This window comes from Salvelinus fontinalis, chromosome 13 (genome assembly GCF_029448725.1).
Source record: "Salvelinus fontinalis isolate EN_2023a chromosome 13, ASM2944872v1, whole genome shotgun sequence".
Lineage (NCBI taxonomy): Eukaryota > Metazoa > Chordata > Actinopteri > Salmoniformes > Salmonidae > Salvelinus > Salvelinus fontinalis.
In genome coordinates, this window is record NC_074677.1 from 20,559,236 (window position 1) to 20,583,797 (window position 24,562).

Genomic DNA, 24,562 nt, shown 5'->3' on the forward strand with positions numbered 1-24,562 from the left:
ATCATCTGATTAATTGGTTTCGGCTTTTTTGGTCCTAAAATAATCGGCATGTATCGGAGTTGAAAAATCAAAATTCGTCGACCTCTAACACACACACACACACACACACCCCTTTCTCTCTTTCTCTCTCTCGCTCTCTCTCTATAGTGCAATACTTATAAGGGGGTTATAAGTAGTTTCTAAACTGTTTATAGCTAGTTTAAAGCTGTCATAAACAGTCACATTGTTTGAAATTATGGATAACATTTTCATTTGCAACTATGCAGAGTACATAAAGGCTTGTGATGTGTGTAATTACCTAACAATTGCTCTCGCAATGGACAACAGTTGAAGATTTAACAACAAGTTGTCGCTTTGCTTATCCTAGCCTTAGCAGGTTGATGTAAAAAAAAAAAAAAAAAAAACGAAATTCCCCGCTCTTTAAAGTGACATCACTGCGTTTTTGACCAACCAACCCTTCCTTTATGCACCCATCTCCCGCAACTGTAGTGCGCCTTCCCTTCTCGAACCGTTTTGGTACTGAGCAATGCTATTGGTCTAGAGCTGCATCCATCATAGGATTATCTGTTTCGGGGTAGGTTGGTACAATGGAACGAACACCAACGCTTGAGAGAAAGCTCTGCATTTAAAACGCCCAGAGAAGAATCAGCAACTACCGTACCTCGTTTTTTTTCTTCATCTTCCTCCTATTTTCCTTACCAGTACGGCGTTGTCATGACGAATGCACAGGTTGCCTGGGATCGTTGACTGCCAATAAGTGAATATTCTTTCAGTACTTCCCTCCTATACAAGCACAGTTTTTTTCGCGTGCGATTTTTGGGGGGATACCGTTTGGATCCTAGGCTAAAATAAACCAGATCCACGTTTGCCCGCCTGCATGTTGTCAGCAAGATTATTGCGTTGGCTATGTAGTGTAATATAGACAGGTATCCGCATAGTGTTAATCTCTGTGTTCCGCTACCTTCTTAAGTGGATTGCACATCACCAGTCAACGATTTCTTCATCCTCCGACCTCGGGTGCTGTGGACTCAGAGGAAACATGGGACTGCCTGCTCTGGAGTTTAGTGATTGCTATCTGGACAGTCCACAGTTCCGAGACAGATTAAAGTCTCACGAACTGGAACTGGACAAGACCAACAAATTCATCAAAGAACTAATCAAAGATGGGAAGGCGCTCATCCAAGCATTGAAAAGTAAGATAATCCATTTGCAATCTTGTGTTGTGATGATGACTGCTCTTCTGTGCCCAGCTAAATTCCCAAACAACTATGAATTAAGACATTGCCCTATCATGGAGCCCTATGTGATAGATTTCTAATCTTCTTAAAGATAATTTTAGATTTAAAGTAGCCTATATTGTGTATATATAAAGTATGTATGGTAACGTATAACATTTCCATAATTGCCTGATCTTTTCATGCATAATTAGTTGGTTAGGACTTAGCCTAGTCATTGAACATCATCAGATAGAGGGCAGTAGAACTCTTGACAGGTGCATGCTGGTTGAACATGGAATTTGGAACAATGTATCATTAAGCCTCAAGCTAAAGTCCATGTTCACCAATCACCAGTCTGTCAGTGTGAAGTTCAAGAGCTAGTGTTTACATTTAGCCACAGTTGTCTCATAGGGTGACACACACTGTTACTACACTACTATACACATCCCGGAAGTTTCCGCTCCACTCTAACGCATGATAGATGTTCAAAACAGGCCAGTAAACAGATAGTCCATGCTGTTCTGCACTGTGCCCAGTCAGCTGCCATTAACGGTCTGGATCATACTGCTTTTGTCTGTCAGGGACATCTAGAAATCAAACTGAATGACCCGTAGTGACCGACAGTCCCAGGTCAGAGGAGAACTGGGGTTAGGGATAGTCAGCTGTTGTAGTTGGCTGTTGGCTGTGTAACAGTTGGCTGTGTAGCTGCTGTGTTTTAATTGTATGTTACATGTCTATTACCCTGTGTGGCTCAGTTGGTAGAGTTTGGCGTTGTGTGTTTGACTCCCACGAGGGACCAGTACAAATACAATATGAAAATGTATGAACTCACTACTTACTGTAAGTCGCTCTGGATCGCACCACTTTTCACATTATTTCAAAGCTTTCCACTTTTGTGCGAATTAAATCCAGAATGAACCTCCTGGGCAAGTCCCTCTGCTTTGTCCCTGTTCTGGTTGCTGCTTTGTCCCTGTTCTGGTTGCTGCTTTGTCCCTGTTCTGGTTGCTGCTTTGTCCCTGTTCTGGTTGCTGCTTTGTCCCTGTTCTGGTTGCTGCTTTGTCCCTGTTCTGGTTGCTGCTTTGTCCCTGTTCTGGTTGCTGCTTTGTCCCTGTTCTGGTTGCTGCTTTGTCCCTGTTCTGGTTGCTGCTTTGTCCCTGTTCTGGTTGCTGCTTTGTCCCTGTTCTGGTTGCTGCTTTGTCCCTGTTCTGGTTGCTGCTTTGTCCCTGTTCTGGTTGCTGCTTTGTCCCTGTTCTGGTTGCTGCTTTGTCCCTGTTCTGGTTGCTGCTTTGTCCCTGTTCTGGTTGCTGCTTTGTCCCTGTTCTGGTTGCTGCTTTGTCCCTGTTCTGGTTGCTGCTTTGTCCCTGTTCTGGTTGCTGCTTTGTCCCTGTTCTGGTTGCTGCTTTGTCCCTGTTCTGGTTGCTGCTTTGTCCCTGTTCTGGTTGCTGCTTTGTCCCTGTTCTGGTTGCTGGTGGCACAACAACAAATACATGTTTGTAACCTCTCACCACAGAGAGAAAGTAAACCTTACACTACACCAGAGGCTTTAGGCGATTCTTCAACCCCACTTTACACGTCTGTTAGTGTGGCATTTACTGCTTCCCCATCCGGTGGGTTGGAGTGTGGTTCCTGTGGCCAATCCTACAGTCAGTCACAGACTTCACACAGCACCAACACTAGCAGTAGTCAACAGCCTGCCAACCAGGCAGCCAGGCAGCCCCCCGGGAGCAAGATGGATGTTCTGTAAGCAAAGGGCAACCTGTCATTAGGGATCCAGATGAAACGTTTTACCTCCGCTCTCAAACATGATATTATTTGAATCACTCAAATTAACCAACATTTGGGTTTACTGGTGCTGTTCTGCGGATGCGGGGGCTGCATATTTTGATATTTTAATTGACATTAAAGGTTGCCACCAGTATCCCAGAGATAAAATTGAGGACCAGGTTTGTGTGAAAGAAGCTGTTCTTTAGTTTACCTCATGCGATTGGTCCACCTTCTACTGTATGTCACTGTTACACTAACATAGCTAAAACACACATGCTTTGTCATTTTAGTGTGCCGTCATCATCGTCTAGAATGAGTTATTACAGGTGGAATATGCTTCAGGTCTCTTGAGTATTTTTATGTGAGCATTACTGATAATCATATATATATAGATTTCCATGAGGTTTTAATTGTTTAAAAACAGACTCAACATTTCAGGGAAGAGATGGCAAATGAATGTCTCCAGTAGCAGTTTCTTTTATAGAAGGTCTTGTAGAAGAGTATTTTTGTGAGTGTGTATCCATGGCCTATCAAACCTGAGTTGACATGTATCCTGTCCTACAATGGGATGATGAAATGACCCCAAATGTAGAATTAGGGAGGTGGCGGGAGTTTGCCCTTCAGAAACCAGTGTTTCCCCTAAGATTTTTTTCAGCAGAGGTGGCAAAGTTAGCGTGGGGGGCAGGGGGGTCATGGTAATTGGCATTGCCAATGTTGCTCTCCTATTGGCCGCAGAGACATTTTGCTGTTTTAAAGTAACTTCCCAGTGTTTCCAGATTTCTATGAAATATTAACTAAACTTACTTACAATATGAGTGAAATAGTTTTCCTTACACATTTTTTAAACTAAGCATGTTAAAAAGCCGTTTTTCTGTGTTGGAATGGTCTGGGTGTACCCCAACAACAAAATGGTGTGGGCGTATACCGCTCATAAAAAATATTCATGCAAGTAGTTTCTCATGGGCCAGCTCATCCTCCTCTAGACCACTGATTGGCCAGCTCCTCCTCCTGAGAACTATTACATCATACTCTAAGGAAACAGCAAGCATTTATTAAAGTTTTTTCTCCTATTTATACTTTGGTCACAATTACAAGTATAGGACGAGTCAACAACATTATTTGGATATGAGTTATCAGAATATTAACTTTTATTAAATTAGATTTTCACTGGGCAGTTACTTTAAAGCTAATTTCCTGCAGTTCTACAAATTTTGCCATGAGACGGAGAGAAATGTTTTCAGTTTTAAAGCTAGTTTCCTGGAATTCTACACATTTTGTGATGGAGTCTGAGAGAATAATTGCCGTTTTAAAGCTACTTTCCTGTAATTGTACAGATTTTCCCATGGCTTATGCTATCTGAGTGACGCAAACATTATAACAAAATCAATGGTGGGCCCCATGTCATGACATTTGTAGAATGTTACATTTTCCCTGACTGTCTGGTTTTTATTCTGGTGGTTGTTCGTTCTCAAAGATGATCTTATAAAAAACATGTGCCATTATCTTTTCTACATAATATAGATATCTGCTTTTAGTCATTTACATTTTCACTGAAATTCTTTTACCGTCTCAACAATTATTGTATATATAAAAACTAAAAATGTATATATTTTTTGAAGCTGCTAAATGAATACAGAGGAAACACTGGAAACTCAGCAGGCTGTTTTATTGTCCTAGGTGACCAAAGGTGACCATAGGTGACCAAATCATACAGTTATGGGATATTGTAATTACACCGTTATTGTAGTTACACAGTTATTACTGAAGTATTAGCTGCAGCTGTAGCAAATGTAAACTTGTTTTAATGATATTTTCTCACCTTCACACTGTCCAGCAAGGATGTGCTGACGGTTGTGTCCCAAATGGTACCGTATTCTATATATGGGCCCTGGACAAAAGTAGTGCACTATATAGGGGACAGGGTGCCAGTGTTTGTTTAGTTGATGCTGTTGTGAAGTGAATGCAGCTAAGAGGAAGTGAAATGGTACCTGCATCCTTTCACATAGCCGTTTAAACATCCAGGTTCAGCTATAGAAATAGGTCCCTATAAACACACTCTAAATAATGGCCTTTGCTTTCAGCCATGTTGTGTTCTAAGTAACTGAACTTTATTGCCCCCAAAAACCTGACAAGTGACTCACTGCCTCACTATGTTCCCCTGTAGAAGCATCTCTAACCCTGTAAGAAGCAGAGTGGGAATCACCAGACCAGAAGTTAGGCCTTTCTCCAGCACATGTGAAAACAAGATCTCATGTGAAGTGTTCCAAAAACACATTTTTACCAGATTTCTTTCATAGAATGTGGAAATTTCACATGTGAAATTATGTAATTTTTCTGTAAGGGACACTGACTGTGGGGTTAATCCATTTAATTTCAATCGCTTTTTGATTACACCCCTTTTGATTTGAATGAAACTTTTTATACATATTTGCCCATGGTGGAAGTGGTCAGAAAGTGACTTTTTGGACCTGAATGCCAAAACATTCAGGAGATTGAGGTGCTCAAAGTTCACCCATTTTGCTGTGGAAAATATAAACTATTGAGTTTGATATAAGTTAAAAGCTTACAAACAGGGTTGTCAAACTACAGTATTTTATCATTTTTTGGAAAAAATGTTTTTTGTATTTTTCTTTTTACTTTTAATGTCAGTTTTTGTATATAAAAAAATAAATATTTTTTGCATATGTTGTAGCTTAGACTATGATTTGCATCATCTTGTGTGTTAGTACGGTGCCCGCCATCGGTTGAGACACAGCATGCATTCTCTTGAATACAAGGTGGGTGTCATTTCAATCATAGAAATAGAATTTGTAGAATAGACCTATCCCTTCACACCACTGTAATTTAGCTTGTACACAATTTAAATTTAAACTTTCAATTACTACCACAAAGATGGCTACCGGTCCACTCACCATCAATGTCAACTTAAATGAGAATGTATTTTCTAGGATCTATATTTCTATTATTTCAATAGGTTTCCTATGGAATATTGACAGTATAATTTAGAACAACTTGTTCCCATTCAAGTCAACATTCTCTGATGTGTGGACCTCCAACCATCTTTGTGGTACCATTTCAAAAGTTCAAATTTCTATTTTATTCCCATTTTAGTACATTTATCACCCACCCTGTATTCAAGAGCATGCTGTGTATCAACCGGTGGTGGACACAACACAAACACCTCAGATGATATGACATAGGGTCTAAGCTACATTATAAACTGGGTGTTTCGAGCCCTGAATGCGGATTGCCTGGCAACCGTGGTATATCAGACTGTATACCACGGGTATGACAAAACATTTATTTTTACTGCTCTAATTACATTGGTAACCAGTTTATAATAGCAATAGGGCACTTTGGGGGTTTGTGGTATATGGCCAATATACCACGGCTAAGGGCTGTGTCCAGGCACTCCGCTTTGCATCGTGCATAAGAACAGCCCTTAGCCATGGAATATTGGCCATATACCACAATATACCACCATATACCACAATACCTCCTCGAGCCTTATTGCTTAAACATATGCAAAAAAAAATGAGTTGACCCGTTATTAGATAATTGACATTAAAGGTAAAAAATGACATCATGTTTATTAAAACATTTTTTTATTTTTATATATAAAATAGTTTGACGACCCTGTTTGAAGCTTTTAAATTACATCAAACTCAACCGTTTAGATTTTCCAGTGAGGAAGACATGGCTGTCTCAATGTATGAGAGCGGCAATGGCAGGAGCGAGAATTACCACTGACCTGACACACCCACTCAACCGGGAGCACCAGCTCCTACCATCAGCCCGCCGATACAGAGTCCATCTTTACAAAACCTTCAGAGACCAGAAATCATTCATCCCCACCAGTATACGTCAATTGAATAAATAACTGCTCAACCCCCCCCCCTTCCCAGAATTTACGAACTGAATTATGGACTTGAACTGTGTTGTCTGCTGTAGTTTTTGCTTGTGATTTATGTATTTATGCACTTATGTGGAGATGTGGAGATGCTGTGCTGTGGTCTGTTGAGACGCAAGACACATTTCCTGAAAGGGACACAATAAATAATAATTATAATTATTGGTGTGGTATGCAAAATGGGTCAACTTTGAACATCTCCTGAATGTTTTGTCATTCAGGTCCAAAAAGTCCCTTTCTGACACTTCTACCATGGGCAGGCATGTATGAGAGGTTTTGTTTGAATCTAAAGGGGTGCGTTCAAATTTTTTTTGAAATCAAATGGAACGACCACACTACTGACCCAGGGAGTCTCTGCCAGGTAGCCTAGTGGTTAGGCCGTTGGGCCAGTAACCCAAAGGTTGCTGGATCGAATCCCCGAGCTGACAAGGTAAAAATCTGCCCCTGACGAAAGCAGTTAACCCACTGTTCCCTGGGCGCCGAAGCCGTGTATGACAATTATGGCAGCCCCCGCACCTCTCTGATTTAGAGGGTTTTTTGGGTTAAATGCGGAAGACACATTTCAGTTGAAGGCATTCAGTTGTACAACTGACTAGGTGTCCCCCGTGTGTGCATGCCTTTCACAACAAAGACTCCCTAAATAAAAACCCAAGCCACATTATTCCAGTCTGCCTTCGGGGGAGAGAGAGAGGGAGGGAGGGAGAGTGGCGGGTGCCATTGCGTCTAGGGACATTCTGCTGAATGCATCAGATGGGAACAAAGGGAAATAAATGTGTGTGTGGAAGGGGGTCGGTGGGGGTCTTCCATAAGCAGTGACGTAGAGGAAGGGAAATTAGGGCACCAATGATGCAGCTCTGTCAGGGGATGGTCCTGACCTACAGCGGTAGAGCTGAACTTCATCAATTACGCTCAGATTGTCCAATCATGTGTTTGGGTTATTTTGGCTCTAATACTACCAAGATGAGTTAACACAATCCAGTTGGACACAGAGCTGGTAAATATTTGAGCTTTAGAAGCCTTATTCAGTTACATCCTTCATAATTGCATAGCCACTCAGCATTTTGTGTTCAGGCTTTTTCCTTTGTGTTTCTACTCACAAGGATGTGGATCTTGTTTCCCTGGTATGCACCAGTCTAATTTTAATTATCTATATAGGCTATAAACATGCATGCACATGTTGGTTAACTGTGCCATTTAAATACATAGTTTGTTCCACCACATTACACTTCCTGTTAGTTTTTCTCCAGTGTTATTGAAATTCTAAACCATGAGTCTGCCCTGTTTTTACAACATGACTTCACAATCAGAATGATTGGGAACTATTTCACGCTAGAGAAGGTTTTTACCCTGCACACTAGCCTGCCTTCCATGCATTCAGGTCTATTTGGTTTTGTGCAGGTGAACTTCCTCCCAGCTGCCTTCACATACATGTTGTGAGTGAAACATAGCTGGCCTCTCACTCTCTGTGTGCAGGAGAGCACAAGTGCTTAAGGCACTGAAGATGGCCCAATGACAATGTCAGTAGGGGATACAGTTAAAGAGAACATTTTAAATAGCAGTGGAAAGGCAGAGAAAAAGGGAATAGAAAATAATAGATCAGCTCTGTTTGGTTCATTTTAGAGACATTCCCTTTCCATCTGGTGAAAGTATGCACATAGGCCACGGTTTCTGAACGGGCCTCCACTCTGGCCTCCTGACCGTGAAAGAGGAAGTGAGATTCACACATACGGTATGTGGAGTTTATTTTTAGGATGTCAACTCTTGAATTAGGCCATTTCTAATGAAAATAAGCCTATTTCTTCTTAATGACGGAAATAATGTCTGAGAGACATTCAGCCCATGCTTCCCCTTTTTTTGTTAAATGCAGAGCTGTATGAAAAGATTTGGCATGGGTTCTCAGATCCACAAAATGTTCTACAGCTGCACCATCGAGGGTATCCTGACTGGTTGCATCACCGCCTGGTATGGCAACTGCTCGGCATTCGACCGCAAGACGCTACAGTGGGTAGTGCGTATGGCCCAGTACATCACTGGGGTCAAGCTTCCTGCCATAGCAGGCGGTGTCAGAGGAAGGCCATACAAATTGCCAAAGAGTCCAGCCACCCTAGTCATAGACTGTTCTCTCTGCTACCACACTGCAAGCTGTACCAGAGCGCCAAGTCTAGGTCCAAAAGGCTCCTTAACAGCGTCTACCCCCAAGCCATAAGACTGCTGAACAGTTAATCAAATGGCCACCCGGATTATTTACACATGACTAGAGGTCGACCGATTGATCGGAATGGCCGATTAATTAGGGCTGATGTCAAGTTTTCATAACAATCGGAAATCGGTATTTTTGGACACCGATTTGGCAGATAAAAAAAAAAAAAGTTATTTATTTATTTTACACCTTTATTTAACTAGGCAAGTCAGTTAAGAACACATTCTTATTTTCAATGACGGCCTAGGAACGGTGGGTTAACGGCCTTGTTCAGGGGCAGAACGACAGATTTTTACCTTGTCAGCTCGGGGATTCAATCTTGCAACTTTACAGTTAACTAGTCCAACGCTCTAACCACCTGCCTCTCATTGCACTCCACGAGGAGCCTGCCTGTTACGCGAATGCAGTAAGAAGCCGAGGTAAGTTGCTAGCTAGCATTAAACTTATCTTATAAAAAACAATCAATTAATCAATCATAATCACTAGATATAACTACACATGGTTGATGATATTACTAGTTTATCTAGCGTGTCCTGCGTTGCATATAATCGATGCAGTGCGCATTCGCGGAAAAAGGACTGTAGTTGCTCCAACGTGTACCTAACCATAAACATCAATGTCTTTCTTAAAATCAATACACAGAAGTATATATTTTTCAACCTGTATATTTAGCTAAAAGAAATTCAGGTTAGCAGGCAATATTAACCAGGTGAAATTGTGTCACTTCTCTTGCGCTCATTGCACGCAGAGTCAGGGTATATGCGATAATAATAAACGTTTTGTTTTTGAAATTATAGTTTCCGCATTCGACCATATTAATGACCAAAGGCTCATATTTCTGTGTGTTATTATGTTATAATTAAGTCTAGGATTTGATATTTGATAGAGCAGTCTGACTGAGCGGTGGTAGGCAGCAGCAGGCTCGTAAGCATTCATTCAAACAGCACTTTCATGCGTTTTGCCAGCAGCTCTTCACTGTGCTTCAAGCATTGAGCTGTTTATGACTTCAAGCCTATCAACTCCCGAGATTAGGCTGGTGTAACCGATGTGAAATGACTAGCTAGTTGGGTGCGCGCTAATAGCATTTCAAACGTCACTCGCTCTGAGACTTGGAGTAGTTGTTCCCCTCGCTCTGCATGGGTAGCGCTGCTTAGAGGGTGGCTGTTGTCGATGTGTTCCTCGTTCGAGCCCAGGTAGGAGCAAGGAGAGGGACGGAAGCTATACTCTTACACTGGCAATACTAAAGTGCCTATAAGAACATCCAATAGTCAAAGGTATATGGAATACAAATGGTATAGAGAAAAATAGTCCTATAAATACTATATTAACTACAACCTAAAACCTCTTAACTTGGAATATTGAAGTCTCATGTTAAAAGGAACCACCAGCTTTCATATGTTCTCATGTTCTGAACAAGGAACTTAAACGTTAGCTTTTTTACATGGTACATATTGCACTTTTACTTTCTTCTCCAACACTTCGGTTTTGCATTATTTAAACCAAATTGAACATGTTTCATTATTTATTTGAGGCTAAATGGACTTTTATTGATGTATTATATTAAGTTAAAATAAGTGTTCATTCAGTATTGTTGTAATTGTCATTATTACAAATAAAATCAAACAATTGTCCGATTAATTGGTATCGGCTTTTTTTGGTCCTCCAATAATCGGTATTGGTATCGGCGTTGAAAAATCATAATCGGTCGACCTCTACACGACACCCCGTTTTTACGCTGCTGATACTCACTGTTTATTATCTATGCATAGTCGCTTTACCCCTACCTACATGTATATATTACCTCAATTACCTCGACTAACCTATACCCCCGCACATTGACTCAGTACCGGTACCCCATGTACAGTGGGGAAAAAAAGTATTTAGTCAGCCACCAATAGTGCAAGTTCTCCCACTTAAAAAGATGAGAGAGGCCTGTAATTTTCATCATAATTTTAATGAATTTATTTGCAAATTATGGTGGAAAATAAGTATTTGGTCACCTACAAACAAGCAAGATTTCTGGCTCTCACAGACCTGTAACTTCTTCTTTAAGAGGCTCCTGTGTCCTCCACTCGTTCCCTGTATTAATGGCACCTGTTTGAACTTGTTATCAGTATAAAAGACACCTGTCCACAACCTCAAACAGTCACACTCCAAACTCCACTATGGCCAAGACCAAAGAGCTGTCAAATGACACCAGAAACAAAATTGTAGACCTGCACCAGGCTGGGAAGCCTGAATCTGCAATAGGTAAGCAGCTTGGTTTGAAGAAATCAACTGTGGGAGCAATTATTAGGAAATGGAAGACATACAATCTCCTGGAGGTTATCTGACTGCTACTATGTCGTCCTAAAGAAGAAACAAGGTGGAAATCCTAAACAGAGCTAGGGCCCTAAAGTAAAAGCAAATCTTGGTAATTGATTGAGATACAGCCTTTAATGGGCCTATATGAATTCTAGCTCCATTTGAAGCACACGCCCTAGAAACACATGTAACCCTGTAAATACATCTGTTTATTACAAAAGCTCAAATGTGTATTTGTAGAATACACATTTGTAGAATATTAGGTTTCTACATTGTGTAAAAACACTGATTTCTATTGAGATGCATTACATTGAAAATTGTACGCTGTCTCTTTAAGAATGTCAAGTTTGTTAGTGAAGACATGCAAATCATTCATTCATTCAGCACTATTATCATTGATCTCCTGATGCAGCTGTCCCTTTTTCCAGATACAAAGTTTGGTAACAGAATGAAACTGAAGGAGATTTTACCGTAATTATGTTACCAAACTGCATCTGCACAGTTTTTCCAGTAAATGTGTTTTGTTTTAATTTACTGTGTAATTTGTTAAAAGTAGTCATTGTGCATAGAGTTGTATGGTTTGTTCAACTTTGAAATCAATCGTTTTTGTTTGGCATACATTTTAAAGTGAATTCTGTTACCCTGGAATTGCCCATATGTGACCCGCCACCTGGATTCGGTCCTATGTTGCAAAATTTGAAATTGTGTTTTTTACATTGGATAAAAGTAGAGACTCAGAGCTAGAAAGTGGTATATCATACACTGTAAGCTCACTTTTGAGAAAATGGCCTGTGAATGTTTTGGTACACCTATTGGAAAGCTCTTCTTTGTCTACGCCCATTCAGCATCATTCACACCCTCTTAAGCCTTAGCCCCACCCATCTCTTTAAGGATTCACATGTGAGGCCATGTGCTAAACAGAGTGCGTAGTTTAGTAAACAACCAAAGATTTCAAGACTAAAAGTGGTAAAAGTAGTAGCCTACAATAAGGAAACCTCCAGGTAAAAATACACTTTATCTAGTCCTTGGTCTATATCCTAATCTGACTTTGGTGCAGGTCATGTTGTTCTACACTTACAGTCTCTGGTAAACACACACTATATCAAAGAAAATCTAAGTTTATTTGTCACATGCACAGGATACAGAAGGTGTAAACAGTACAGTGAAATGGTTATTTGCATAGTAGCAATATCAAAAACAGAAAGTGTCCAGATAAAAATATTGTATAAATATTTTATAATTATTAGATGACCACCCCCCCAGCCACATCTAGCTAAGTGGATGGGTCACTATTGTCTAGACATGTACACATGAAATACAATAGATGGCCGTAATCACCCCCAGACACACCTTGCTAACTTGATGGGTCATGTAATCATCTGGCGAATTGTAGTCTTTTGTTTAGACATGTAGCTAGCTAGCTAGCTAAACAATTAACCTGCATAATCCCAACTCAATCTACTTTATTTATTTATTTTATTTATTTATTTATTTATTTTACCGTTATTGTACCAGGTAAGTTGACTGAGAACACGTTCTCATTTGCAGCAACGACCTGGGGAATAGTTACAGGGGAGAGGAGGGGGATGAATGAGCCAATTGTAAACTGGGGATTATTAGGTGACCATGATGGTTTGAGGGCCAGATTGGGAATTTAGCCAGGACACCGGGGTTAACACCCCTACTCTTACGATAAGTGCCATGGGATCTTTAATGATCTCAGAGAGTCAGGACACCCATTTAACGTCCCATCCGAAAGACGGCACCCTACACAGGGCAGTGTCCCCAATCACTGCCCTGAGGCATTGGGGTATTTTTTTAGACCAGAGGAAAGAGTGCCTCCTACTGGCCCTCCAACACCACTTCCAGCAGCATCTGGTCTCCCATCCAGGGACTGACCAGGACCAACCCTGCTTAGCTTCAGAAACAAGCCAGTAGTGGTATGCAGGGTGGTATGCTGCTGGCTACCAATCCAAACATTGTCATAGCTGTAGTATGAATGTGCAGGTAGCTAATGCTAACCGACTAGGTTCAATGTTAGCTAACTAACATTAGGCTTTAACTAGCAATGCAAATGGATTTTCTGATTTAGAATTATATTGCTACAAAGATCATACATGTAATGTTAGCTAGTGAGCCCGCAAGCTAATGTTCGCTATCTAGCTAACAGTACGCTTTGACTTGCAAACAACTTTCTGACAGAATTAGAAACTTATAATATCTGAAAATGTATGCTACCGTTCAAAAGTTTGGCGTCACTTAGAAATGTCCTTGTTTTTTAAAGAAAAGCAAAAAAAAAAGTCCATTAAAATAACATCAAATTGATCAGAAATGCAGTGTAGACATTGTTAATGTTGTAAATGACTATTGTAGCTGGATACGGCAGATTTTTTTGTGAATATCTACATAGGCGTACACTCCTGTGTTCCAATGGCACGTTGTGTTAGCTAATCCAAGTTTATAATTTTAAAAGGCTAATTGATCATTAGAAAACCCTTTTGTGATTATGTTAGCACAGCTGAAAACTGATGTTCTGATTAAAAAAGCAATTAAACTGGCATTTAGACTAGTTGAGTATCTGGAGCATCAGCATTTGTGGGTTCGATTACAGCCTCAAAATGGCCAGAAACAAATACCTTTCTTCTGAAACTCGTCAGTCTATTCTTGTTCTGAGAAATGAAGGCTATTCCATGAGAGAAATTGCCAAGAAACTGAAGATCTCGTACAACACTGTGTACTACTCCCTTCACAGAACAGCGCAAACTGGCTCTAACCAGAATAGAAAGAGGAGTGGGTGGCCCCGGTGCACAACTGAGCAAGAGGACAAGTACATTAGTGTGTCTAGTTTGAGAAACAGACGCCTCACAAGTCCTCAACTGGCAGCTTCATTAAATAGTACCCGCAAAACACCAGTCTCAACATCAACAGTGAAGAGGCGACTCCGGGATGCTGGCCTTCTAGGCAGAGTTCCTCTGTCCAGTGTCTGTGTTCTTTTGCCCATCTTAATCTTTTATTTTTATTGGCCAGTCTGTGATATGGCTTTTTCTTTGCAACTAAGCCTAGAAGGCCAGCATCCCTGAGTTGCCTCTTCACTGTTGACGTTGAGACTGGTGTTTTGCTGAAAAAAACTGTTTTCCGACCTCCCGCTGCTGCTGGTCTTCACATATTCTACCATTACGCTCCCGAAGTTGACGGTAATAGGCTACACCAGGCGTCTGCAACCTTTTCCATTAGGAGTGCCAATTTATTTGACAATTTCTACCGATCTGCGTGCCAGTTATGATGTTCGTATGCCCATTTCATTTCTTTTATAATAAAGTTGTCCTTTCTCAAAATCATTGTCATGTTATCTAAAGGAAAATTATACAAATCTAAAAGTAACTTCTGCCATTGCCACCTATGTAAAAATAGCCCACATAAAGCCAACAAATAAATACATTGCAGTCACATTGGCTATTCATGGCCTGTCTGCAAGGAATTCGAAACATTGTATCAACTTTCAACTTAGTCCAGCCTGAAGCTTGCACTTACAAACTTGCAACATTTAGTAAAATATTTTGGACCCTCAGTTTCTTCAGCCATTGAGTTCCAGACAGACACAGCTGTAGAATGTCGTAGTTGATATCAGTGGCCATATAACTAACATGGGCCTTCTAAAACAAGACATTCAGTGTCATTTTGAGTGTATTTTGTGGCACACTAGCATCAGGTAAATTGTAGTCCTTCTGCTGATTCACTCTCCCGCCATGCTGTAGGTAGACCACCACCATAATCATCACCATCATCATCACCTTATAGCCTGTCAGTATGCACCCCTCCACAGGTCTGAGGACAGGTGTACTTCCCTCCCTCTATCCTCCCAATACAAGGCTGGTGGCAGCAGCCTGTGGTCTGTGTGATTCCCCCTCTCCCTCCTCTCCCCCTCTGTGAATGGAGGTCATTGTGTGAACAGGCCTTTTCTCCCATTGCAGTCAGTGAGCTCTGTGTCTGCTCTGCTCCCTCTACTCTGTCTGCTGAAGAGAGGCCTGTGTCTGCTGCTGCTGTCCACTCCATGAGGGTCAGAGAGGGGGCGGAGTGGGAGGAGATGGAGAGAGGATGGCAGTGGGACAGAAAAGCCAGTGTTCCACTCTACCCAGAGAAAGAGAGAGGGGACAGACCCCAAGGGCTGGTGTCATGGCAGGCCAGCTTCTGGTTCTCTGTCTCTGTCTCTGTGTCTCACTCTCGCTCTCATTCTCTTTTCCCTCGTTCTGTTTCCCTCCCCTCTTTTTCTGTCTCTAGTTTTGCGTTCCAAGTCTCGAACGTGAGGAATCCTGGAAGTCCAGTTTCCCCTTTTTCTAGATCCTGCATCAGAAATGTTACTGTCTTTTCATGAGAGTCAGTGGCCGTACATACATACATTAATAAGTGTTATCCAGGGCAAGCCTTTTAATGGTTTCTAGAATGTGTGTGGCACAAGGCACGAGCAGCGCTGTGGTGATATGGAGCCAGACGTTCCTTCTCTCCTGTGCACTCTCACTCCCTCCCCCTGCTAACAATATGGAGTGCATTCTTCCCTGAGCAGAGAATTCTGCAGGCTCACACCACGGTTTGGTTTAGAATCCGGTAATAAATAACTCTTACTGCCTTATGACAGCCCCTCTATACGTCTTTGGTTTAATGTAATAACTAGGGAATACAAAACTGTGTGTTGGGATGATTTAGAAAGCACACAGCTTGGTCAGATACACCCAGAACTCTACTGCATAGTGTGATGTATTGTAAGAGTGTTATGACCAGTGTGTGGCGGGGTGACAGTAAAGTGCCTGAATAGAGAAGTGGATGTGCAGAGAGAGAAGTGGTGGTGATGTTGAATAATTAACCAGGGGCATTGACTGCAGAGTTCCAGCCTCTCTCTCCCTCTGTCTGTGTCTCTTCTTTCACTCTGTCAACAGTCTGTCTGAGCCGCTGGTTACACACATACTGTACAGCACCGTGAGCAGCCCAAGACACAGAGAATGGGTCGATGGGTGGGTGACCCCAAAGACACAGCCACACGCTAAATGAGTGTCACCGCTGGGCACAGACACTGTCTGTAATGATACAGAGAGAAATAGAAATGGCGTCTTTTTGTAGGCACTAACTCCGCCATGGTTCGTTGGACAAAGCCTATGGGGAAAATGAATGCCGTTTTTGTTGGGCTTTTGGATTAATGCCGAAAATAAGGTCTGTGGTAAATACAGGGTTAGGAGATATTATACGTTTTGCTCTATGAGATAATCTTTGTCAGCAAACATCACTTTTTGTCAATTTTGAAGCATTTATGTGATTAAAAAAAGCATATAAATCTTTATAATTCATAAAGGTCATGTTAAATAACCACCATTATCTCATAGAACAAAAATGTTTAAGACCTCCTAAACTTGTGTTAAACTCAGACCTTACTTTCAGCGTTTATCCCAAAACCCTTTTCTTTCCTAATTCATTTTTCCCATAGGAATGGCTGAACGAACCTGAGGTAACTCATTTCAGGTTATTAGGACTACAAGCTGGCGAGCTCTATAGGGACATCTATATGTCTGAGAACATGATATGGGAATACGATAGCCATGATGTCATAACTGTAACTTGACTCCCTCTAGAAGGAGGGTTGTATTACCGGCAGGCAGCACATCACTTATCATGATACAGTGACGTGCTACACCATTTGATGTAACTCAGCAGTAGCAGTGCCTCAGCAGTAGCAGTGCCTCAGCAGTAACAGTGCCTCAGCAGTAACAGTGCCTCAGCAGTAACAGTGCCTCAGCAGTAACAGTGCCTCAGCAGTAACAGTGCCTCAGCAGTAGCAGTGCCTCAGCAGTAACAGTGCCTCAGCAGTAACAGTGCCTCAGCAGTAGCAGTGCCTCAGCAGTAGCAGTGCCTCAGCAGTAACAGTAGCAGTGCCTCAGCAGTAACAGTGCCTCAGCAGTAACAGTGCCTCAGCAGTAGCAGTGCCTCAGCAGTAACAGTGCCTCAGCAGTAACAGTGCCTCAGCAGTAACAGTGCCTCAGCAGTAGCAGTGCCTCAGCAGTAACAGTGCCTCTGCAGTCATCCACCCTAGTCCCTCTCTGCAGTCATCCACCCTAGTCCATCTCTGCAGTCATCCACCCTAGTCCCTCTCTGCAGTCTTCCACCCTAGTCCCTCTCTGCAGTCATCCACCCTAGTCCCTCTCTGCAGTCATCCACCCTAGTCTCTCTGCAGTCATCCACCCTAGTCTCTCTCTGCAGTCATCCACCCTAGTCCCTCTCTGCAGTCATCCACCCTTGTCCCTCTCTGCAGTCTTCCACCCTAGTCTCTCTCTGCAGTCATCCACCCTAGTCCCTCTCTGCAATCTTCCACCCTAGTCTCTCTGCAGTCATCCACCCTAGTCTCTCTCTGCAGTCTTCCACCCTAGTCCCTCTCTGCAGTCATCCACCCTAGTACCTCTCTGCAATCTTCCACCCTAGTCTCTCTGCAGTCATCCACCCTAGTCCCTCTCTGCAGTCATCCACCCTAGTCCCTCTCTGCAGTCTTCCACCCTAGTCTCTCTGCAGTCATCCACCCTAGTCCCTCTCTGCAGTCTTCCACCCTAGTCTCTCTGCAGTCTTCCACCCTAGTCCCTCTCTGCAGTCTTCCACCCTAGTCCCTCTCTGCAGTCATCCACCCTAGTCCCTCTCTGCAGTCTTCCACCCTAGTCCCTCTCTGCAGTCATCCACCCTTGTCCCTCTCTGCAGTCTTCCACCCTAGTCCCTCTCTGTAGTCATCCACCCTAGTCTCTCTCTGCAGTCATCCACCCTAGGCTCTCTCTGCAGTCATCCACCCTAGTATCTAAAGTCTTCCACCTTATTCCCTCTCTGCAGTCTTCCACCCTAGTCCCTCACTGCAGTCTTCCACCCTAGTCCCTCTCTGCAGTCTTCCACCCTAGTCCCTCTCTGCAGTCTTCCACCCTAGGCCCTCTCTGCAGTCTTCCACCCTAGTCCCTCTCTGCAGTCTTCCACCCTAGTCTCTCTCTGCAGTCTTCCACCCTAGTCCCTCTCTGCAGTCTTCCACCCTAGTCCCTCTCTGCAGTCTTCCACCCTAGTCCCTCTCTGTAGTCTTCCAACCTAGTCCCTCTCTGCCGTCTTCCAACCTAGTCCCTCTCTGTAGTCTTCCACCCTAGTCCCTCTCTGCAGTCTTCCAACCTAGTCCCTCTCTGCCGTCTTCCACCCTAGTCCCTCTCTGCAGTCTTCCACCCTAGTCTCTCTGCAGTCATCCAAACTAGTCCCTCTCTGCAGTCCTCCACCCTAGTCCCTCTCTGCAGTCATCCACCCTAGTCCCTCTCTGCAGTCTTCCACCCTAGTCTCTCTGCAGTCATCCACCCTAGTCTCTCTCTGCACTCATCCACCCTAGTCCCTCTCTGCAGTCATTCACCCTTGTCCCTCTCTGCAGTCATCCACCCTAGTCTCTCTGCAGTCATCCACCCTAGTCCCTCTCTGCAGTCCTCCACCCTTGTCCCTCTCTGCAGTCATCCACCCTTGTCCCTCTCTGCAGTCAACCACCCTAGTCCCTCTGCAGTCTTCCACCCTTGTCTTTCTCTGCAGTCATCCATCCTAGTCCCTCTCTGCAGTCTTCCACTCTAGTCTCTTTCCGCAGTCTTCCACCCTAGTCCCTCTCTGCAATCTTCAACCCTAGTCCCTCTCTGTAGTCTTCAACCCTAGTCCTTCTCTGCAGTCTTCAACCCTTGTCCCTCTCTGTAGTCTTCCACCCTAGTCCCTTTCTGCAGTCTTCCACCCTAGTCCCGTCCAGGTTCCCACCCTCCTCTCCTCCACAGCCTTTGATGATTTAGGCCAATTCTCTCACTGCTGTGTCCAATCACAACCAGATTAGTCTTCCTCAGCACTGCTGTGTGTCATGCTGGGGTTATTTTTCTCCGTGTGTGTGTGTGTGTGTGTGTGTGTGTGTGTGTGTGCACGCACACTCCGTGGTGGGCTGGAGAGGGAAGAGCTGTCTCTGGGCTGCCGGGCCAACTCAAACAAACCACAACACGCTGGCAGTCTGAGAGTGAGAGAGTGTGTGTGTATGCCTGAGTGTGTGTGTGTGTGTGAATGTGTGTGTATGCCTGAGTGTGAGTGTGAATGTGTGTGTGTATGACTATGTGTGCGAGCTCCCAGCCGTTCCCTAAAGCCAGCTCCAAAAAGAACCCCCGCTAACAATATTTAATCCCCGGGCTGCCCTCTCTCTGCTGGGGTGAGTGGGGAGGTGAGTGGGGAGGTGAGTGGGGAGGTGAGTTTGGAGGTGCAGGCAGGTGGAGATATTGTTCAAATTCAGACTTAGTGGGTATCTGGGTGGAGGGGTTAGCGGTACCCTAGTGTGGACCAGGGGCTGATGGATGTAGAGAGGGGGAGACGGGAGGAGAGGGAGAGTGGGGAAGAGAGGTGTGGACCAGGGGCTGATGGATGTAGAGAGGGGGAGACGGGAGGAGAGGGAGAGTGGGGAAGAGAGGTGAGGACCAGGGGCTGATGGATGTAGAGAGGGGGAGACGGGAGGAGAGGGGGAGACGGGAGGAGAGGTGTGGAGGTTAAAGTGTCTCCTACATCGTAGACTGACTGATCCTGAACATCTCCTCTCCAACCGCCATGTTAAACCTTTAATCTCTCACTCCTTCACTATGGGAGATTCTCGTTTGGGCAAAAGACAGTCCTCTCTCCTCCGTCCTCTCTCTTTCATGACCCAGAAACCGATAAGTGGTGGAGTGGTCGGGGGTGTGACATTTCATTAGTAGGTGAATGGAAGAGTGTCATCCCCTCCTGGATAGCCACCTGTCATCAAGGATACTCATGTGTTATCTACTACGGAAATCTGCCACACCCCCTTTGAATCAGCTTTTGTTTTGCCAGATGACAAAAACATTCACATGTTTAAAAACTATATGCTACTTATTGTTTTATTTATAACATGTCTGGCACAACTAACTTCATTTGTTTTGAGCACTTTCCACATGTATTATGGGATCCACCCCTGCAAACAACATTTATTATGGGATCCTCCCCTGTAAACAAGTTTATTATGGCATCCTCTCCTGTAAACAATGTTTATTTTGTGATCCACCGCTGTAAACAACGTTTATTTTGTGATCCACCGCTGTAACAACATTTATTTTGGTATCCACCCCTGTAACAACGTTTATTTTGGGATCCACCCCTGTAACAACGTTTATTTTGGGATCCACCGCTGTAACAACGTTTATTTTGGGATCCACCGCTGTTAACAACATTTATTATGGGATCCACCCCTGTAAACAACATTTATTATGGGATCCACCCCTGTAAACAACATTTATTATGGGATCCACCGCTGTAAACAACATTTATTATGGGATCCACCCCTGTAAACAACATTTATTATGGGATCCATCCCTGTTAACAACATTTATTATGGGATCCACCCCTGTAAACAACATTTATTATGGGATCCACCCCTGTAAACAACATTTATTATGGGATCCACCCCTGTAAACAACATTTATTATGGGATCCACCCCTGTAAACAACATTTATTATGGGATCCACCCCTGTAAACAACCTTTTTTATGGGATCCACCCCTCTAAACCACATTTATTATGGGATCCACCCATGTAAACAAGTTTATTATGGGATCCACCCCTGTAAACAAGTTTATTATGGGATCCACCCCTGTAAACAACATTTATTTTGGGATCCACCCCTGTTAACAACATTTATTATGGGATCCACCCCTGTAAACAACATTTAATATGGGATCCACCCCTGTAAACAAGTTTATTATGGGAATTACCCCTGTAAACAACATTTATTATGGGATCCACCCCTGTAAACAAGTTTATTATGGGATCCACCCCTGTAAACAACATTTATTATGGGATCCATCCCTGTAAACAACATTTATTATGGGATCCACCCCTGTAAACAACATTTATTATGGGATCCACCGCTGTTATCAACATTTATTATGGGATCCACCCCTGTAAACAACATTTATTATGGGATCCACCCCTGTAAACAACATTTATTATGGGATCCACCCCTGTAAACAACATTTATTATGGGATCCACCGCTGTAAACAACATTTATTATGGGATCCACCCCTGTAAACAACATTTATTATGGGATCCATCCCTGTAAACAACATTTATTATGGGATCCACCCCTGTAAACAACATTTATTATGGGATCCACCGCTGTTATCAACATTTATTATGGGATCCACCCCTGTAAACAACATTTATTATGGGATCCACCCCTGTAAACAACATTTATTATGGGATCCACCCCTGTAAACAACATTTATTATGGGATCCACCGCTGTAAACAACATTTATTATGGGATCCACCCCTGTAACAACATTTATTATGGGATCCACCCCTATTCTGCCCTTGAGTTGCGTTCCCATGCAAAACTAGACAGATAGCTAACAACTAAGTCTTCAATAAAACTCCCAAGGCGTGACTTTTCTTGAATGAATATATTGAAAACGTTTATGTTGTAAAACTGCAAAATACAGAAAAGATATACTTTAGTATTCAATTCAGACCGACATACTGTAGCTGTACATTATACATTTGAAGTTGCATGAATACAAAGCACGTGCTAAGGTACCATGCATCTGGCATGATGCCAAACCATATAGCTAATTGTTACTCATATGGTAATTGACTAACTCCCTTCATTACTCTAATAATGTACAACCATCTATGTAGAATAACAAAGCATATTACACTAGAATCGGTAACAAAACTACAGTATTGTATATTTTACAATTCGTTTGCATGACGCACGAGCAAACCAATACAGCTAACGGCATACATGAAAAGCATTGCAATTTGTGTGAGTAAATGCAACCAACCAACATTGATATGTAAACAACTCTATCAATAACAAGATTATCATCACTAGCTAAATGCTTGAATCGAACTTACAAACAAATATTTTCCAAGGCTGAAGCGTGACAAGAAATAGCTACACTGAAAGACCTGCACTGTAGCGTTGTTTTTAGCTGCTTCTATGCATGTAGAACGAATTCTCTACTTCCTGTTTGCGTACATTCTAAGTACCAGAAAGCTCCACTAGGGGGCAAATAACACCATGGAACACAATGAAAATCCATCTTAACCATTGTAATAAAATAATCTGTTAACAGGATGGCAGCACAACCCCTGTAAACAACATTTATTATGGGATCCACCGCTGTAAACAACATTTATTATGGGATCCACCCCTGTAAACAACATTTATTATGGGATCCACCCCTGTAAACAAGTTTATTATGGGATCCAGCCCTGTAAACAACATTTATTATGGGATCCACCCCTGTAAACAACATTTATTATGGGATCCACCCCTGTAAACAACATTTATTTTGGGATCCACCCCTGTAAACAACATTTATTATGGGATCCACCCCTGTAAACAACATTTATTATGGGATCCACATTTATTTTGGAATCAACCCTGTAAACAAGTTTATTATGGGATCCAACCCTGTAAACAAGTTTATTATGGGATCCACCCCTGTAAACAACATTTATTATAGGATCCACCCCTGTAAACAACATTTAATATGGGATCCACCCCTGTAAACAAGTTTATTATGGGATCCACCCATGTAAACAACATTTATTATGGGATCCACCCCTGTAAACAACATTTATTATTGGATCCACCCCTGTAAACAACATTTATTATTGGATCCACCCCTGTAAACAACATTTATTATGGGATCCACCCCTGTAAACAACATTTATTATGGGATCCACCCCTGTAAACAACATTTATTATGGGATCCACCCCTGTAAACAACATTTATTATGGGATCCACCCCTGTAAACAACATTTATTATGGGATCCACCCATGTAAACAACATTTATTATGGGATCCACCCCTGTAAAAAACATTTATTATGGGATCCACCCCTGTAAACAACATTTATTATGGGATCCACCCCTGTAAACCACATTTATTATGGGATCCACATTTATTTTGGAATCAACCCTGTAAACAGCATTTATTATGGGATCCAACCCTGTAAACAAGTTTATTATGGGATCCAGCCCTGTAAACAACATTTATTATGGGATCCAGCCCTGTAAACAACATTTATTATGGGATCCAGCCCTGTAAACAACATTTATTTTGGGATCCGCCCCGAGTGAAGGACTGTTTCATTTCAAGCTAGTGCATTTCCATCCACGTTCTCTCTCCTCGCCGCCTCTCCTTGATTATCTTTGACCTTTTTCAAAAGGAGGTGAAGGAGGACGGAGGAGAGAGGATGCAGGAGGTGAGAAAATCTAATTGATAAAAGGCCATTGTGACAACACAGATCACTTTCTAATGGTCCCCTCATCAACTGGCCTTGGCTTGGTCTGAGATCAGGTCTGTGCTTTGGCTTAAAGCTGAAATCTGCCTAAGGGGAAACTGTTCGCCCCCAGCACATTTGTTATTGTTTTTTTTTTGTTTAGAGAGGAGCATCCAGCTTCGTGGTAAAAAATAAATCACCGTACATACTACGTACTGCTGTTGTACAGCGCGTGCAATGATGTGCAATGATGTGCAATGATGTGCAATGATGTGCAATGATGTGCAACGATGTGCAACGATGTGCAATGATGTGCAATGATGTGCAATGATGTGCAATGATGTGCAATGATGTGCAACGATGTGCAACGATGTGCAACGATGTGCAATGATGTGCAATGATGTGCAATGATGTGCAATGATGTGCAATGATGTGCAACGATGTGCAATGATGTGCAATGATGTGCAATGATGTGCAATGATGTGCAACGATGTGCAATGATGTGCAACGATGTGCAATGATGTCCGAGGTAAAAAAAAACAGTGCTGGTTGTTGTAAGTTATTTTTTGTTGTAATGTCACAAGCGGACGTGTCAGGTTCACTATTACGAGTGGCTCTGCAACGTTCATCGTTGTTGTCGACGTGCATTGTGAGACTGAGGTCAAAGATGGCTGTTTACGCTGTATCTACAGACTGGTGGTGGACAAGGTATGTGTTTGACTCCTGGAGAAAACAATGAACGCTTCAAAGATCTGACTGGGTTAGCGGTTTAGATGAAGATAAAGGACTTCCAATCTAAATATAGGCAATTGAATAACCCAAGTTAGATGTCTTATAGACCGTTCTGGGTGTAACAATC

The 24,562-nt window shown here is 42.6% G+C and overlaps 1 protein-coding gene across 2 annotated transcripts in view; it reads left to right on the forward strand.

The window, feature by feature from the left end:
- The first annotated feature begins 526 nt into the window (after positions 1 to 526).
- Positions 527 to 24,562, forward strand: part of LOC129868230 (rho GTPase-activating protein 26-like) — a 146,965-nt gene continuing 122,929 nt past the window's right edge. The window contains exon 1 of one of the 2 annotated variants that reach the window (XM_055942021.1): positions 527 to 1,193. In XM_055942021.1, coding sequence (XP_055797996.1) covers positions 1,040 to 1,193 — 154 coding nt within the window. In that variant the 5' untranslated portion in view covers positions 527 to 1,039. The remainder of the gene's footprint in view (positions 1,194 to 24,562) is intronic. The other variant, XM_055942022.1, reaches the window with a different exon arrangement.